Here is a 19949-nt window from a genome sequence, read left to right as displayed (position 1 = left end):
GGGGGGTGATCAATTCTGAGGTGCAACAGAAAAAAGAACATATGAACCAGGATGGAAAAGATGTTGAAAAGAGAAAGCCATAGAAAGCGGGAGGGTAAAGACCAGAGTACAGAGAAAAGATGAAAAGAAGAATAAAAAATTAAAACAAAAATCAGAAACATAATTATTGCCCAGAAAACAAGACAGAAAACAACAAGAAGAGTTGTCTTTTAAAGATAAGAGATTCATCAGGGTTGACCCTGTAGTCCCAGGTCAGCAGTAGACAACATGGTGGATCCGTTGACAAAAACCAGGCTCCTGAGGCCCACTCCCTCTGACCACTATCTATGAGACCTGAACTTAATCACTTCAGTCACACTGTGGCACCAAGGTTAGTGTAGTCTGGATGTAAACACTGAAATCAATAAATACATCAACTGGATGTGTGTTTAGACCCTATAAAACTGCTTAGTACTCCTCTGCTAAGCATCATCATGGTATCATAGCATGTACACATGACCTGCATAGTTATTTTTCATAAATCAAGTAAAGTTCATATTGGATCCAATTTAAACAATTTCTTAGACTTCAGACACCTCAGCATAGCTAAAATGTTCAGTGTGAAGTTTCTTCATCCAGGCACTCTCAGTCTTGTGAATTAGACATTTTTGGGCTGCATGTAGCTCAACACAATCAACCTTTTGTCATCCTCATCTCTGCCCTCTAAAAAAACAGATGACGGTAAAACTGTGCTTACCGCGGGCAAGCTATCATGTAATTGTTACTAATGAGTCTTCTGTTCTCTTCTATGTGAAAAAGAGTGTTTTAAGAATAAACCTGTAGAAAAAGTGAAGTCCACATCAGAGCGGTTGTGTGCACTACATTCCTTTCTTGACAGACCCTCTCTGAACCCCCTAACTCCCCCAGTCTGGTTCCTATCGACTGATTCTGTTAATTACTTTGCATTTTACTCTGTGAGAGTTGTGAGAAATCCTTCTCACTGCCACCGCTGTCCCACCCAAAACCCCCCTCACATAAAAAGCTATTAGCTTAATTAATTGCATCTTAACACAATCCTCCAGTAATAGTCTCCCCATCACCATCAAAGAAATTTCAAAGAGCACAAGTTCTCTTACCCCTTTTACAATCTATACTGCTCTTCCCTCTAATTGCCTTTTCAGCATCATTGCTGCTTTTTGTGGGACTGTACTTTAACTTGTACTCTTGTACTCTTTAGAGGAGGTGGTGCGGCTGTAAGCCTTGCAAACCTTGTGTGGTAAAGCTTTGCCCACTGTGTGCACACAACACAACCAGATTTGTGCAACAGCATAGCCTGGGAATATCCAGGAGGGGAGTGGAGGGAGAGAAAAGTCTTTTCTGGTGGGTGGGGGGGCTAAGGGAGGGTTTGGTACAAGAGAGGAGGCGCGCTGCGGCAGCTGAGCTGTGAAGAAGCTAATGGGCTCCCATCCCCTTCCCACGCCCACCAAGTGTTTTCTGATGGCCACTCAAGCAGTGAGACATATATTGGTTTGGCTACTGGTACAGAACTCCAGCCAGCTCACTTCAGTACCGCTTTGCACTGGCTAATCGGCATTTGTTTGAACTCTGGTAAGCCTGTATGTGACTCCAGGACTGGCAGAGTATGAATCAGTAACCAACCTCTAATAATGTGAGGAGGAGATGACAGATCCCACTGGCTGGGACAGCAATAACAGGAGATGAAAGACAGAAGCATGACAGCGACACAGATAAACTAAGTGGTGTGATGAAGAGAACCACAGCAAATTGATGTTTGTCTCAATGAGCAAAGATGGGAAGTTGTTTAATAGACAGAAACAGAAACTGTTTATCACGGGTTATCTGCTGAACGACAGGCTCACCTATCAGCACAGTTTGTCATGAAACATGAAGAGAACGTAAATTTCTTAAGCAACACTAATCCAAATGTGAATAACTTAAGTCTGCACTCTGGCCCTCCACAGCCAGTCTCCACATTATCCCCTCTAATTTGTGAGAATAAAACCCCAAGCCCCTGATTAACTGATGCAGGGAAGCCAATTGTTTTGATTGTGCTGTGTGATGTTTGATCTGACTGTGTGGAATGTGGCGACCTTTGATCCAGTGACAACATTCAATTAGATAAGGTTAAGTAAATTGACCTCCTCCATCTCTGCTACCCAGTCCAAAGCTGGATAAAGTGTAAACAGCTTGTAAGCATGTCCTTTCACACTCAGTACATACACAACATGTGTTATGAGTTTCTGATTTAAAACTGGTGAAAACTACACTAATTACTTCTCGGCTTGTTCTTATCCACTTATCTTTGATGACTGAAGCATCTTAAATGAGTACATTTGACAATATTTTGAGTTATAAGGAAATTTGTAGTTGCTTTCCCTAAAGAGCTAAGATATAATTACTCAATAATAAATCATTTTGCTGTCATCCAAATTTGTGTGTATTTCACTGACAGAGCTTAAAATCAAAAGCACCTTAGTGGGAAATGATTCAGGAAATTACATTATGCTCAGTAGCTGACAGGCTACGTTCTAGCTGCTGAGCTGCCAACAGAAAGCATCTGTACCAAACAACAACGACGGAAACAAAATGCAGGAAAAGTGCTCAAAGAAAATATTTACTTCATTAAATGATACTCAAAACTCAACATTAAATAACACACAAATGGTCTTTTTGCTAAACATCAAAACTCTGTGGTTCCATTTTAAACACAAAAGATACCCTAGAGGTGAAACATTCACACGAAATGTGATAAAACAGACCCTCTCACAGCCATTTCAGGCGGCCATAATGCCTTTACAAAGATCATCTTAAAGAGAGTGATTAGCTACTATCGTCTCTACTTTCACAGAGTGAAAAAGGCTAATTGCCTCCTTTTATTTTATCTGACACGGCCCTACCTAGGCCACAGTTTTAAGAAGTTAAACTGCTGTGACCCACAATGACCTCTTTTCACACTCAAAAGCTAAGTTTTTATCTCTGTCTGGCTCAGTTGCTCACCACCTTATAGCCTTACGCTGACAGAAAAAAACTTCTGGTTTACCAGCCTAGAAACACAATTTTTGGTCCATGCAGATTATTTCAAAATAACAAAACAGCAAATACTCGTCCTGATGTATCTGTAGACCAGTTAATCCCTACTTCAGATATGATTTAGAACATTTAATATCACAGTTATCAGATGGGAAGTCAGAAGTGTTTCAGTTTTTAATTATGTTAGTCTGTTATAGTTCACATTTCCTGACAACCACAAGTGTCTTTTTTTTCTTTTATCCGTTACTTTTTGAGCATTTTAGTATAATTTGCTAGAATCTACGTGCCAGCCTATCAAAACTGTGATTGAAATAAATTGAATTTTTGAAATAAAGGATGAAAATGGCCCAGTGGGAGCTGTGATATCATGTAAGAATGAAAGCTAGTGTTAGCAGCAGCTTCAGCCCTAGTCACACTCCAGCCCTTCTCCATCTCTAACCCCAGCCCTCATTCCTTCGTACCAACCCTAAGCTGTCCTTCAGCTTCACACTCCAGTCAGGCTTTAAGCTGTGTGAGAGTGGCCTAAGTAGCCCAACACTTCACAGATGAACAGCTCTAGTAATGGGCCATGATTGAACTCAATAGCTGACTATGAGTGGGTTCCCTTGGGTCTAATCTCCACATTATCTGACTTATTTCGAACACACACACACACACTGATGAAACGTCATAAGAGTGGCAGCAGTGATCATTAAACAGTCTGCTAAGGAAGTTACACAAACCTTAAACATATAAACAAATGCATCAACTTCTTTTGGTCTAAACTAATGCTCTTGAAGTTAAAATTGAAAGTGTGTCAAACTACAGCATTTGTGTGTTGTGATAATCCTGTATACCTATATATGTTCAGTATTCTTTCTGTGATAATTGATCAGCCAGACTGAGAAAAAAAAAAAAAAAAAAAAGAACAGATAGGTAAAATAAAATACATAAAACATCATCTTGTTCCAACGCAATGCTGTGTTAGAAAAGAGTGAGTCCTGGCAATGGTATGAATGTTATTCCGACTCAAACTGTCCGTCCATCTGTGTATCCATCTTCTGCGTCGAGCATGAACAGTCCTTCAGGATGCTGCAGGGCAACAATGGCTCAACGAATGTGCATAATAAATATCAGTGTGCCGTGAAAACAGGTCAGCGGCACCCAGTTTTAAGGGTGGAAACTTATGTAGTGCTGCTTTAAAGCTGCTGAGTGTACACAGGTTTATGACAACATGTACAGGTTACCACAGCAGATATATTTCAGACCTGTGGGGAACACTGCAGTCCAATCCAGACGCTTGTCAATTGTGTCTTATTGATGGTAGAATGCTATGAGAGCTAGGACATTCCTCTTGATCTTCAAGATTTTCTGTAAGACTCATCTCTTCTAAAGCCACCTGGTCTCCTAACGCATCAAACCTGGACTATCTTGCTTTTCTGTATCTGTCCAGCTTTCCGCTTTCACTCTGTCATTTAAATATATTTAGCACTTAATGCATTGACCATGGTTTCTTACTGCAGTGTAATTTCTCACTTGCAAGTAATTTTAATTAAAAGCTTCATGTAAATGTAAATATAATGACATTATGACATAATTATGTTGAGGAACTAAGGAAAAGCAAACTAGCACAAGCACCTTCTCCAAGTAGGGTGATGTAGTGAAGAAAAAAAGTAGTGAAAAAAGTAGTGAGGAGGGATCAGAAAGCACAAACCCCTAAAACTTCCACATTTCGCAAGATCTAAATAATCTGTTGTCCATACCTTGACAAGCCAGACCTGTTTTTGTGACCCAAGCAGGACTTTTTTCAATATTAAGCAGGAGGTTTTAATCTTGTGACTGATAGGTGCATGTATGCACTGCCAACTATTATCAGAGGCACAGATATTTTTCTTTCATTTATTCAAAATCACTTCAACTGAAACGTTGGCCAGTTCCCAGTTTTATGTAGACGAGGGCTTAATAAATTGGCTCTCGGGGTTTTTCAAAAAGCATACAAGAAATGTATTTTTAGTACCATTTTGTCTACTGAAGATCTGTCAGCAAGAAAAAGTTCAGGCAGCAGCTTAAAGCCATCAAGCTGCTGCCTGAGACAAAGCCAGACTGTTGATTTAACACTCTATGGAGTGAGTGAACACATGCAAAGGAGGGGAAAAGAGCATGATAGATGGACATACGCAAGTACGGCAGGCCTTTGAAAGATTGTAATGGAGGAGCCTACCAAGGGAGATTCCACTTCAGTTCACACCCCATCTCTGGTGTCAGTACAACCCATACAAAGGCTATGGTTTCAGATAAGAGAGAAAAAGAGAATGTGCACAGCTTTCTTTACATCTCTGTATCTGCATCCACAAACGTAATTGCAGTCATAAGCCTGTATGTGTGTTTGTGTGAAATGATCAGATCAAAGTCAGGTGGCGCTTCATTCCCACCTGCTCTCATTAGTCTTGGACTGGTGTGAGATCCCACCTGTTTCTGTCTGCTGCGGGCAAGCTTCTCAGGACACCCAAACTAACAACCAAGTGCATTATTGCATACATATGTCACCAAGGAGGAACAAACACATGCAACGTATAAGCAGTAACAACTTTCTTTAAATAGTTGTATGCTTAATGGGTAGAGGCAAAAACTTCAAAAATACTTTGGAACTGTTTCTTTTCTACATTTTCAAGCAGTGATTACAAAGAAAAACTATTAAATCTATTAAAGAAATAAATAAGCACAGTTTTATGGACCATGGGAATTCTCCAAGGATTAATTCCATGTAGCTTTCATAATTCCAGTGTGTTAAAACTGAGATTAAAGATCACTTTGTTCCCTCATTCCCACAGATCTGATGGTATGGAAAAAAGATCAAAACTAGAGGGGTTTATAGAGAACATCTTTAACATTTGCTCTGTTCTCATTGCGCTTGATTAAATGTAACATTTTCAGATCCCAGAGTTCTGAAAAAAGCATAAATCATTCTCTCGCAGCTGCTGGCGTGCCTAGGGAAAACACATGCTAGCTCTTTCTCTCTTTCTTTCTCTCTCTTTCCCTCTCTCTCAATCAATCATACAGCCCACCCGACTCATTGGTCCCTCAACTAGTGAAATTCATAGTAGTGAAGGGTGTGTGTGTGTGTGTGTGTGTTTCCAGCGGGGGACACCTGCAGGCTGCTGTTTGTCTCAAGGTTCAGCACCCCAGCTCATCACACGCCCTCTAACCCTCTAACTCCTGCGTTCTGGTTCCATTCAAGGGCCCCTTTGTCTTTTCAATCCATCAGCAATGACAGGAACAAGACCGAGCGAGGAGGATAGTCATCGCAGCAGCTACTGTCTGAGAATTAAACCAATCAAGCTCTGTTTCTTCAGTGGTCTCTGCTGTAGCACGGGAGGTCATTGTGAGAGGCTAAGACGTCAGGTAGAAACACGACTATACTCTGATTTAATTCACAAATATTACAGATCTTATTTCAAAACCAGTCAGTAACAGTTTATGGTAGTAAATGATATGTCCCAATGTCCCAGGCTCTCAACTGGTCCCAAATGAGAAACTGATCTGTCTGCCAACCTGTTATTATGCCATGGTGACTTTAAATAGTAGCTACCTCACACTCTGTGCTCCACAACTTCACTCTTGATTTAATTTCTTAGCTCTTTTCTGTTTTTCATCTTTTCTCATGCTTTCTAATGCTGACACTGCCTTTTCATTTTCGACGTATTATAACTGAGCACACATGAATCATGTTTGGTTCTTTTAAAAAGGGTAGAAAATGAAAAAGGATCTCTGACAATGAACTTTGTCACTGCCAACATTTTTTTATTGTGCTTGAATCCATCTGGCCCTACAACTCAATTAGAAGAAATCATGTGGGACTGTCACATTGTAACACAGAGTTAAGGGCAAGATATGAAACTACTCAATCCCTCTGGACAAATAAAAATGGACTTTTCAAGCAGAGCTGCTTAGTTCTTCTGCGTTAAAACCCACGGCTTTAATTGTGTTTAATTTATTAGAATGTTCCAACCTCAACTCTATTAAATGAAAGCATATTAGTCTGGATCTGCAGGAGTTCTGCAAGTGTACAGGGACCCCTTTTAACCACCACTCCAAACACCCAACCCACTCCCTTCATTTTCTAAGTAAATTGGAATTTTGTTTTAATTCACTGGTAAACAATAAGACAGAAAACAGATGTTTCTGGCAATATTTGAAAGCAGCTCCATCTACTTGAATTAACTTTGCATGAGGGAGTTAGAAGGAGCAAGACAGATAGAAAAGATTTAAACCTGACAAAGTTATTACTTAAATATTGCCTTACAAATAAAATGATTCATTTAATCACTGGTAAAATTTATCAAAATAAATTAATTACCTCATTGGTGGTTTGTCTGAAATAAATTAGGCAGACAACTACATCATGAGCGTATTTTGATCTGTGAATGTTTTTCAGACCAAACACAGAAGAAACTCCAGAGATATGAACTTTTCTGGGCTCTAAAAAAATGGAAAGTGTAAGGCATGGAGAAAATGGCTTCTGGGATGAATTAAAAGATCCATAAGGAAAGTGCTGGTTATTTCCAGAGCCTGTCACAACCTCTAAGAATTGAGACGACACAGAAATCACACATACATGACCAGAGGGGAAACACTAAAAGCAAGACTTCTCTCAACTTATAACCCACTGCAGTCAATCAAATACACTGAAACATGAGAGTACAAATTTAGGTAAATGTGCTCTGTGGCTGTGAGTATATAAATTCAAAAACTTTACAAACTGCAAACTGGCAGCTTGATGACGATTGCCAAAAAGCTTCCTCTCGTTAAATAAATGTTATTTTTTAAGAATTGGGCTGGCAGATCACACATCACCACAAAGATTTGTATTTCATTTATTTGGACACTGAAATGAACTAACCTGTTGTAAGACAGAATATTAAAGTTACTGCTAATTAAAATTAATAATAATAATTATTATATTTTAATGTATTTATGTGTTAGTGACTTCGATAGCTTCTTGGTTTTTCCATGCATTGAGCATAGGTTAAGTGCTTAAACAATTGAGGAAAGCTGTGATCACAAAATGTTGAGTTGGTGGAGTGGGTGAGTCGGACCTTTGAGAGCAGACTGTGCAGCCTTTCAAGAGTTTTGCTGCACCACCTTTCATCTCTGGCTGAATGAGGCGTTGCATCTATCATTCCTTTAACATTGCACTAATAGGCTCCCAGTCACCTCTGGATGACAGCAGTTGCATGGGACATGTGGACTGACCGAAGGCTTTGATGTAAGTCTAGCAACCGTACAAAAAGCAGACCTCTAAGTAGACACACAAGAATGCACATGCACACACACTAACTCTGCAAGCTTCTCCCTAAGCGGCACATTCACAACAGACAGATATGGAGAGAAATGTTCCAGCGTAGTGACATCGTTACTGTCACGCCTCTCTGCTGTTTCAAGCTTTGACTGCACTGAAAGGTATATTACAGATAAAAGAAGATTTCTGGCAGAAATGCTGAGTTTGTGCATGTGTGAGTAGGTTAGTGCTGGTCACCAGTGAACTGCGGAGATGAAAATGCCAAAAAAAGAAAGAATAAAACATAAAATAAGATTCTGCCAAACGGCAACCAATGAAAACGAATTATTTTATTAGAAAAACAAAATAGCCACAGAAAACACGCACAGAGAGGAACAAAGATCATAATAAAAAGACAACAAAAAAAAAGCTGACAGAATGAGAAAGAAAGGAAGCAAGAAAAAAAGAATATTAAACAGAAGTTGGGGGGACATTGATGAGAAGCATTGCAGGCCTACGCTGCTCCACATCTGCTGGGGATATATCCCATGCTTCTGGGAGTCAGCCTCCAGCTTCTTTTCACCTTCATCTTATTTTTCCTTTCCCTCGCTGATTCTTTCTTTTTTGAGGTGGTTTCTGCTTTATGTTTATATCAGGTTTAAATTTTCAAAACTATGTCCTGACTTTATGAGCCATTACTTTGCTGAAATAATATGCTCTGAAAATCAAAGTAATCTGAGTCTGAGGTTGTGAGCTAAACAGAACTTAGAGTACTTGAAATTATCTGCCTGTCTGTACATCTGTGAACGGTAGAGGAACCCTTGTCAGAGATACAGCACTGCTTTTAAAATCCACTTATTAGGAAATGTATACAGTGGCTGTCCTCGTAGCAATCAAACCATGAAATGTAAGCTTTTCCCTGCTCAATATTTTAACTATGAGGTGTTTTTAAACTCAGTGTAAATGCAGTAATGAAGTGAAATTCACACACCAGTGGAATGTCTGGTTAGACGTGACCTCCCACATCTACTGTCTCTAAAACCCACTTATCTTGACTACTGACTTACTACACCTTAAGCTACAGCTGCATCTTCTTCTCACAGTCTAAAGCCATCCAGGTCCGGCTCCATATACATCTCATCTCTGACATATTTAAGGCCCTGGGCCCTGATATGATTCAGGACCTGCACTGAGGTTCTTGAAAGTCTAGGCTAGAAAAGGAATCTCTAAAGTCCTCTATAAAAAGTGATGTACAGTTGTGATGCTGAGGACAACCCTGACAACAAATACTTGGAGTGTATAGTTTTACATGGTCACCCCACACTTCTCGTGTATCTGCTGTTGGGTGGGAAGGAGCCGCAGGATAACAGCCCAGATCGACTCTGAGAGAATCATCTTCTATGAGCCGTTAGACACTTGGGAGCAATTTAAGACCATGACATAAGAGACACTGTCAAGTTTCTCTTTTTCCAGAGGTATTAATCTTTCCTGGGAGCAAAATAGGTCTGCCTCAAAAACTAGTAACAGTTGCAGGTGTGGAGGAGAAGTTATTGATGACAAGCTTTTATTCATAGCCTCAATTATAAAAGATACCATGACAGGAGCTGTTTCACTGGAGGCCCTGTATGGATTAAGGGAATACCTGGCTACCGCTACAAATATAGGAGATGAACTGAGCTGTAATTTAACATCTAGCTTACTAAATCAAAAACTACAGCACTTTGAACTTAGCCACTTAATAAGATTTTAAGTCTTTTGGAAGGACTACTGAATAATCCCACACCCTCCTATAAACACCCATGCATACACCCACACACTTGCACGAGAAATACTATCTGTGATTTAGAGATGCAAATAAAAACTGCAACCTGACATCAGAGCAGCCATCAACAGCAATCCTAAGGAGGTTTATTGTCCTTGCTCAACCCAGAACAGACAAAGACTAATGTTGAGCTGCCTAGCCAGCTTTCAGGATGGTGGGGTGTGAAACATTTAAAGTCTTTACAAAACAAATAAGTGATGGGGTAGAGAAATAATGACAGCCTTCTATTAGATCTTCACTAGCTGAGATTAAACATAGGCTATCAGTGCATGTAACAAAGCCAAACACCACAACCAGGAAATGAGTTTAGAAACAAATGCAAATTATACTTGGAGCTATGTACCTTAAAACAAGCGAAGAAACGGGAGAAACGGACAGGAGAAAGAAAAATGAGGAGAAGAAGAAGGACAGAGGAGAAGGTCAAATTTCTGTGTTAAAACCACTTTACCTGAGTTCCTGCAATCGTCACCTTGCTGTGGGACTTGAACAGAAAAGGCCAGCAGGTCCGGGGCCAGCAAAGATTCAGGTTTACGAATCTCATTAAGCCAGCGGCTCATGTGCAGTTCTCTGGTGTCAGATGGGCCCTGAATCAAAGGAACCAACTTCTCTTTTGACCCTTCCCCTGAACCTGAAAAACATGAGTTATCATTGGCAATCTACTGTGTAACCAGCTCACCTGTTGACAAAATCTGTATGATTCAATGTCAGTTCAGAAAATCCTGACATTGGTCTTTCTGTGGATTTGAAAGTGTCATTACTCTTGCAAGGCATCAAGCTGGGTTCTTCATTTTCATATCACAGCAATACTGGCATTAAGGTTTCCGTTAGACTGAATCAAAGTGTAAATCAGTGAATTTATGAAAATACATCAAAACAAAATGTATTAAACAGACAAAAATAAAAACAACACGTCCAAGAATAAGCAAACATTAATCTAAATAAGATCTTCATAAAGTATGTATTAAACACAGTCATGGAAACAGCCTTTTCCAGCATCACCATAACTTTTTCCAAATTAAGCCATGTTGAGTATTTTAATTGAGCCACGTTGTTAATGTGAACATACTTTAATTAGGATGACACATTCTACCGGAGGTTTTGCACTGTTGCATAACACACTGTTGTTTTACAACACATGCCCTACGATCCAGCAGGGTTAGTGAGGGAAACTAAGTCAAACGGATGTAAAGAAGACATTATGTGGACATGTTTCATTGTTCCGGCTATGCTTTGTAACACGGAAACAGGAATGTGAATGAAAACATCCTGATGCAACTTATGTCATCAGAAAAGCTCACTACTAAGGAAACTGCCTCCTATGTTCCCATAACCACTGGCTATGTTAACAAAAGCAACATTATTTACCTTTGCAGCAATGTTTCATTTCGTTTTTTACTTAATAATCTATGACAAGTTCATTTAAAAATTGAAAAATGAACTGTAAATGTTAGCCCCATAAGCCTTTTTGACAAATTGTTATCTGCTGTCCCTATTTACAGTGGTGACCTCAAAAGAAACTTCTCATATGGACATTATTCCACGAATTTCTGAGAGATGTTAATTCAGAATTAGGAAAATTGATCGCACATGTTTTTTTCTTTGCATTTCCATAATAACAGCTGCAGTACATCTAATCTGCACAGCGTCATGTGTGCATTTTGACCTTGTGAACTCTTTGCTATGACAGTGGCTTAATAACATCCTTGCCATCAAAGACATGGCCAAGACCCAATGACAGCACCTCAGGAGAAAACAGCAGCTGAATCACATAGCTGGAAAGAAATCAAGATAAAGACTGAGCAGGAGAAAGAAAGAGACAAAGACAAAGTGGAGTGTATAAAAGTTTGAGTAAAAGAAAGTAAGAGAAGAGTCTCACTCTTTCCCTCCTACACAGGCAGTAAAGTTTTAACAGGGCACAGCTGTACACACCTGGGGTCCTGGCGCACACTTTTACAGCTCCCACAGTTCCCGAGGCACATTTCACCATCGCACGGCTGCAGAACTTCAGCTCCACGTTTTGGACCAAGCCTTCCAGAGTCGGTGACGGGCCTGGATACTTCACACCTAATAAAAAAAGAGGAAAAAAAAGAAGAGAATATGAACTCCGGCAGGTTCTGTGGCTTTGTTAAAGACTTCAACAATATTTAAATCTTGTTGAGCAATCAGGAGATCTTAGACAATGATACAACAAACACTAGGAAGAGTCTAATTATGCAGCCTCTGTACTCTGTGTCCCTTGTTTCCATAGGTAACCCACTGCTGCTTTGGAAAGATAAGCCAACCACTCGACCAAAAAAAAGAGATTCATAATCAATTTTATTGGCACCTGACTTTTACGTTGCCTGGGTAAAACATTAGTGAAACTGAACAGCAATCATTTGGAGTTTGAAAAACAGGTTTATATAAACAATGTGTAGATCAGAAACAACATCATTACTCCTGCTTTCAGGCTACTGTCAACTACAAACTCTTACCAGCATTACATCCCAGGAGCCAAAGTTTGTCTAAATAGCACCTTTATGTGGAGGAATCTTCTCACCTCCATCTTTTCAAATTAAACTATTTGCAAAATCCCACGGACTGTGTGTGTGTGTGTATTACCAACTCAAAATAAAAAAAAAAAAAAAAAAAATGAGCCAGATGATGAATAAAAATGTTAAGTTATGGAGGTTCTGTGCCAAACCGCCTGCTGAGAGAGGAGAGGAGGATCCATCCATCTCCTGCCACATTCCTTCAGTGAGCACGAACTCCGAGGAAATCACAGGGAATTCTTACGTCACCCGTTCCAACAAGGCTTCACAGATTCTTTTCTAAAAAATCTTGTCTTACAGAAATACCAGTTCATTTCTGACAAGTGACCACAGTACTCTTCAGTCAGTTTTCAGCTGTGTGTGTTTTTTATTTATGTTTAATGAAAATATGAAAGCTCAAAGCTTGTTTTGAGGTACAGATTAGCACTGCTTTATGAGACTAAAAAGAAACTTTATTTAGTCCCTAAAACAACCAGAAGAATCCATTTTTAGTCTTTAATCTCTCTTTTATCCATATTTATTTCCTGCCATTTTAATGAAATTTCACATCATTTAACTATCAAATCTGTTTTGTCCCAAGAACACCTGATGTCTGAGGTCTGTTCAATAAAGTTTCAGCAAAATTACAAACATGCATTTCAGTGCATAAAGATAATCTCACATCTTGAAACACTGAACAACATGGATGAGTTATCAAGGGTAAGGTACATGTACATCACAGAAACCATGTTTCACGTCACGTTTTTAGAAAAATAGTTGTAAATGTGTTTCAAGTCAATGTAAAGTTCCTTTGTCGCTGGTAAAAGTATTTCAGCATTTTTAGTTTTCTAAATGCAAATATGGTTTCCTATATGTAAAGGTGCATTACAACAATGTAAAAGTGTTTCACTGGATGTAATATTGTTTTACACTTCCCAGCCACCGTAGTAAAGACTTTGTATATGAATATTTGTGATTAACACAATCTAAAGATACTTCAGGTGTTCCCGGTGAGGAGGTGCAACTGTAGGTTTGACTGGTAGAATAGTAGAATACTAGTTGACTGCTTAAATTATTGGGGAAAAAGCATTAAAAAGATGCACACAGCAGGTAAAAGGCCACAGGTCTTTACTTTACATTAATATGAATGGAAGAAACAGGCATTCAGCAAAGATTACACCAAGAGGTAAAAAAAGAGGATAACGTAGCAAACCTCAGGTTGAAAACACATCATAGTGCTATGATCCGTACACACAAAGAGGCAAAGCCAAAACAGCATCAACCACTATAAGTGAAGGTCAAACTTCAAAAGTCCTGACCTGAATCTGTACGAGATGATGTGGATGATGGCTGTTCAATCAAGACTTCCCAGAAAAGCTTATAAACCTCAACAGTTTTACATGGAGCAAACTTCTGAAGTTCCTACTCATCATCATGCAACAGGAAACATCTGATGGGGCTTACTCCTGGAGGTTTATGAAGATTTTAACTGTAGTTCAAATGTAATTTTTATTTTATGAAGGCAGGATTTGAGTAGACACATACATACCACACTTAACCATGGGAATTACTGAAAATTGCTGGAATCCCTAACCACTGACTTCCCTTCTCTTCCTCTCACTCAGACAAATTACCAATCAACCTCTTCACCTGCTGTCTGAGAGGCCCCCTATAAGCCCAGATGGAAGATGGTAACGTTAATAACCTCCCTGCAGTCGCTCTGCCACACACTTCATATATCTGCAGGTCAAACAGACCAGTACTGCATGTGGCTGCTTTCCTCCCTAACAGCTCTTTCTGTCTTTTAGACAGAGGCAGGTGGTTGAGTGTTTTTACTATCTTGGAAACAATTCAATACAATATCATTTTTAAAAAAGTACTTCTATTTGAATAACACATTTTGGTGGAGCTTAGTTTGTGTGTATAAGCTTCTATATAATCCAAGCACATTGGAGGGTCAGACAATTAAGATAAAAAAAAATTAAGTCTAAAGATAAGCATTTGTATTTTGTGAAGACAAAAAAATTCTTATTTACTGAGACCATAGACTCAACATATCCATTTACTAAATAAAAAAAAATCTGCAATTAAAACAGAAAACTCTTATCCTTTAAGAGACAAAGTATTACACATACAAATGTGTCAATGCAATGTGCAGATTTTCAGGTCATTTTTGGATCGGAGGAAAAGAAAGAAAACCACATTAAGTACTACACTGAACTGGGTTCCCTACTCTCACTGGAAACAATATAACTTTATATATTTTCCATACAAGATATGTGGAAAGATTATTGATGTTTCTCAATGAGTCTGAAACAAACCAGATTATCTTCAGGAATGGATATCCCGATCCCTTTTCTAAAACCAAAACTAAAAGAAAAATGAGCACCACAGAGATGTGTGTGTTCTGCATACAAACAAACTCCCTAGAGTCTGGAAAAGATGGAGATATAATGAAAGACGGTCTGCAACATGACAAGGGCCATTGTCTCTGCTCTGCTCTTTGACAAATTGCACCAGGGGTATCACTGTAACATATCCCCTTTGCCCACGTAGATGTCCAAAAGGCCACGGTGCACCTGCTGGGTTGGGAGGTTGTTGCATGGGGGGGCTTTTGACAATGTTATGCCCAGCTGTTAGACTATAAAAATGCACAGGAAGAGTGTGAGTGCACGGCTTGGTTAGTTCGTCAGCTGGAACAAAGGCATTCTGTGTGTCTCACGTGTGTAAGGTGCATTTGCGTGTAACACAACCAGACACGTGTGTTTGTGTGAAAATAAGTGACAAAGTGAATGAGTTTAATATAGTGTGTGGTGCTGTTACTCGTCAAGCAAAAGCAGGTGCAAGAAGAACATAAACACACAGCTAGGGGCCAAAGGCTATGCCACACCATCAAACACTGAGAGGGCTATCAGGGGCAGCTGGATCTACCAAACTGAAAACTGATGAGAAAGTGTTGAGAGGAGGCAGGGGAGGAAGTAGTAAATGGACTGCATTTATGTAAGGATTTTCTAGTGTTTTTCACTAACAATTGTAAAACAATTTTAAAACCAATTTAAAATACAAGCTAAATTCACACATATGTATATACCTACAATTATACAGCCCTTAGTCTACAGTCTTAAAGGTTATGCAGTTTTTTCTTTTTTTCAGATATCAAACACTGATATAAAAAACAGTGGAAAAAAAAGTGGCGTTTAAATATATTTTACATAAGACTAAGTTAAAATCTAGTATCTGGACAGTTATAGTTATTACATGGAGAGTTACTGACAGCAGTCTGATGCATGCAGAGTATGATGCAGGCTTGCATACATACGTGTTATCTAAATTAAGATTGATCACACTCAAAATTGCAGAATGTTTCAAGGGAGTAATTACAAGCCAAACTAGTAATACGTAAACTGGTCTAAAGAAATTCACTGCAGTCACTGAATTATTGAAAAAGTCAAGCTTTGTGAAAATGAGTATCCTGCAGAGTGTACTACAGTCCATTTGTAGTTTCCTCTTTAGTATCTGCTACTTTCTGCATAGTCAGGGGTTTTTAAACACTATAGGGGTACACGCGGTATTAGTGACAGATTTTTCAAATAGATCTTAGAATTGTCATTACTTCTTTCTCTTCTTTGTTCATCCCGGAAGTGTTTTTGTGCTACGTGTTATATTTATGTAGTATTCACACTGCCTGTTAACCGACAGATTAAAAAAAGAAAGAAAAAACAAACTTGCACATACGTACACCAACCACTGTTAGCATCAAGTTGTTATCCAGTGAGAGTTTTATTTGTTTTACTTCTCTCCATGATCATTACAACTGAGAAGTCTGTGTGGTAACACAGAACTGATGAAAGCCTCTTACAGGCAATCTCCGATAAAGTACTCAAACATTTTGCAACAGCCAAGAGGAAAACTCAAAAACTATCTGGATGATCGCTCATGTCATTTCGTCACTCAGTCATGGATATTTGTGTTAAAATAGAGAACACACACAGTGATGCATAAGGGAAGCGGGGACTACTTTGTGCATACCTCAATTGTTAGTGGGTAAATGTGTGTGAGTGTAGTGTGCAAGACATCTGGAGAATTGAGAGCCATGCTTCACACATTCCAACATGTCCTGCTCTTACTTCTTGAATGGTATGGGAAACGTATCTGCCTGCAGTGATGAACCTGGGAAAATTACACTTTCACTCAAGAATCACAGCATTTACCTCTGATTTATTTTAAAATTTCTACTGTAGTAGGAGAGTTTGTTTGAATCAGAACACAACGTTGCAACAAATACAGACTTCAGCATATTGACAAAGCAACACTGTGACTTGTGCTAATATAACGGCAGCAGCTGTGTTTTAAGTTTTAACACCTTCACAAGCGATTGCAATGACTTGTCAAGAAGCAGCACATTATGGGCAAACCCTCATGTGCAGGTAAAGGGACAATGGAGGATAAATAACCTAGAGTCCTACAAGCCCCAAATCTGGCAGTGGGCCTACAGCAGTGAGGGGGCTGACAGAAAAAGAGGCAGACAGAGACAAGTTGGGTAGCCTGAAAGCAGCCAGCTGAGCCATTAAGTGCTGATGCAGAAACAATAACTGTCTCTCCTAAGTCAGGAGGGGCTGAAGTAGAAGCAGTAAGTAGGAGCAGGTCTGCTGGCATCCTGCCCAGAACTGACACACAGCAGACATACAGACACATGCAGAGGGAATGGGACAGGAAAACAGACAAGGCAAACCAGTAGTGGTTTGTCCTGCAGTTAAAGCTGAGCGGAGAGCAGCTTTCTCAGTCAAACACATGTCTGCAGTGGATACCTATGACTTTCATGAAATCTCATAGCTCACTAAGGAATGTTATGATAGTATGATAGATTATTTCCCATTATTATAATTTGTGTTGTAAGAGTTTGTCATTTTCATAGAAAAGAATATTCATAAACCGTTTTACTTGCATGCAACAAGAACAAGAATTCAGAGGACAAATGAAAGTACTTACAATCAATATGTCATCACGTACACTGTGAGTTACGGTATTTACAGGTAAACTTTACCTGGATGCAGAAAGCAAATGAATTATAAATGGCAAACAACATCAGCAGATGCGCTCAGATATATGATGAAATTTTTCCATTTATATGAGAAATAAAGAGCATCTTTGTTAAATAACCACACACAGACATTGCTGCTTAAACTGTTGAAAAACACTTTGTTGTTAATATAATTTCACACCAGCAAGGCCACATGCTGATTCTGGTTCCTGAACCCAGTATTGAACTGGCTGGTGCATGCAGCACACACACAAAAGAAGTCTGGAACCTGAAAACTACAGAAATCGTGGTTTTTCTCATTGAACCGTAACCTCATTATAGGGCAAAGGCTGAGTTCATCCAAACACCAGACCAAAAAATCAATAAGCTTAAGAACATGAAGGACTACCATGACAGTAAAAAAGAAAACTTGGATGTGGGGTTATACGTCTCATCCTTTAAGCTGCTGGACAGCATAATAAGTCATCAACCAGCAAACCAGTAAGTGGGGCATAGAATTCAGTCACTGGAGCAGCCACAACCAAAACAGTGTCTGTCTGAAAGGACCATCTACGGCCAAGGTTTGCTTTTCTTCTAGTCTACTAACAAATAACAAATAACAACAAAGCAATCACTGTTTTTTCAGCAATATATTTAATTTTTAACAAAATAAATATACAGTTTACCTGTTGCTCCAGAGATATATATATAAAAAACAAAACAAAAAAACTAAACAAAAAAAACGAGGGGAGGCAAACAATTTTCTACATACACAGAGAGAAATGCTTATCACCATCTAAGAAAAGCCCAGCCAGGCTGCTTCCAGCACACTGAAGACAGATTATAACAGCGACGTATGCAAGTGTTACTCACTGCATCCAATAATCATGGTAAAAAGACAGTGATGTGGTGGTGACAGTTCTGGTAGCAGGGACTGGGGGTCCAGTGCTCATAATTTTCCATCCTCTCCAGGTGTTGCCTGCCTTCTTGTCTGCCCACTAAAGCAGTGACACATGTTCTCTGCACATTCAGACTATGGTTTGTTCTGCCACTGAATTACCACAATTAAGGAGTCTTCATGCTGAAGCAATTTGGCAAACACTAATGTGCCTCAGCAGTGAGGTTTGGAAGACAGTAAAAAAAAAAAAAAGGGGGGGGGGGGGGGGGGGGGCTGTAAAGAAAGACTAAATTAGGAATTACTGAACAAGTGAGAAAGATATGAGTATACGAGGAAAAAGGAAAAACGGAAAGACAAATGCTCAAGAGTGATAAACATGTGCTATGACAGCCAATCCTTACATTACTACTTAGGAAATAATTAGCCAGTGGTGAGATAGGTCATTAAAACACAGCTCTGGATGAGAGGGCCTGCCTCTCAGCCTCCTATATCCCCAGCCTAATGCTGCCCTGACAAACTCAGTTAGCATAAGAAACAGGGGCCTTCTAGCTTTCAAGTGGTGGCCAGGACGGGATGCCAGCGTGGTTCCACCAAGACAGATGATCAAAAATACAAACCACTATTAACGATGCTAAACCGGTCTCTCTATTGCTGAAATGCAACTCTGAATTACTGCCTTTTATTTTCTTCTCCAGCATTTCAAGACCTGTCTGTCTAACGTATGCAGGATCTTTTGTGTTCTTTTTTTCACTTGCCTTACTGGACAGAATTGAAGACAAAACAAGCAGAGCATTCTTGTTTACTAATAATCCATGGAGATCAATATTTATGTCTTAGCTTTGAGGAGGGTGTGTGGTGGTAGCCAAGACGTGACGGGGGTTTTGGTGCTTCTGAGGCACTTCAATGGGAATTACAGTGGAAATTTATGGCCCTGTGACGTGGAGCTATGTGCTCAGTCGGCACTAGTCACTACCCTCAGATGGGCTGGTTGGTTCTCTGCAGGGAGCCAGCTCTGCAGACACTACTAGATGACATAAATACAAACAGATTTATTTAGGTCTGTCATTGATTCAGGGCTTGGTAACATCCAGTGCAGTGTGCTGCGGGGGCTTTAAAACCAAGGACTCTCATATTGCAATTTGTTTCATGTATCAAAGTTGCTCCGTGTGTGTGACTAAGTGTAAGTGTTTAATGCCAAGCTACCTATTAAACTAAGCATAAAAAATAAATTTCTTAACTATATACTGCAATGTGTACAGCATATCGTAATTATATTAATGATGATAACATCTGTAAATAGATTAAAAGATAAACTTGTGTTAAATCAGTTTTAACTCTAATGGCTTCATCTCATATTTCAGGGATGCTTACCTCATATTAGAGAAAATGGTAGTAGACTTAACACACCTTGA

The 19949-nt window shown here is 39.3% G+C and overlaps 1 protein-coding gene across 1 annotated transcript in view; it reads right to left on the bottom strand.

The window, feature by feature from the left end:
* Positions 1–19949, bottom strand: part of LOC121642112 (vacuolar protein sorting-associated protein 13B-like) — a 334030-nt gene that overhangs the window by 218313 nt on the left and 95768 nt on the right. The window contains 2 exon segments of the mRNA XM_041988605.1: positions 10558–10737; positions 12039–12173. Coding sequence (XP_041844539.1) covers positions 10558–10737; positions 12039–12173 — 315 coding nt within the window.

The sequence above is a fragment of the Melanotaenia boesemani genome, chromosome 6, assembly GCF_017639745.1.
Source record: "Melanotaenia boesemani isolate fMelBoe1 chromosome 6, fMelBoe1.pri, whole genome shotgun sequence".
Classification (NCBI taxonomy): Eukaryota; Metazoa; Chordata; class Actinopteri; order Atheriniformes; family Melanotaeniidae; genus Melanotaenia; species Melanotaenia boesemani.
This window is presented reverse-complemented; position numbering and strand designations above follow the sequence as displayed.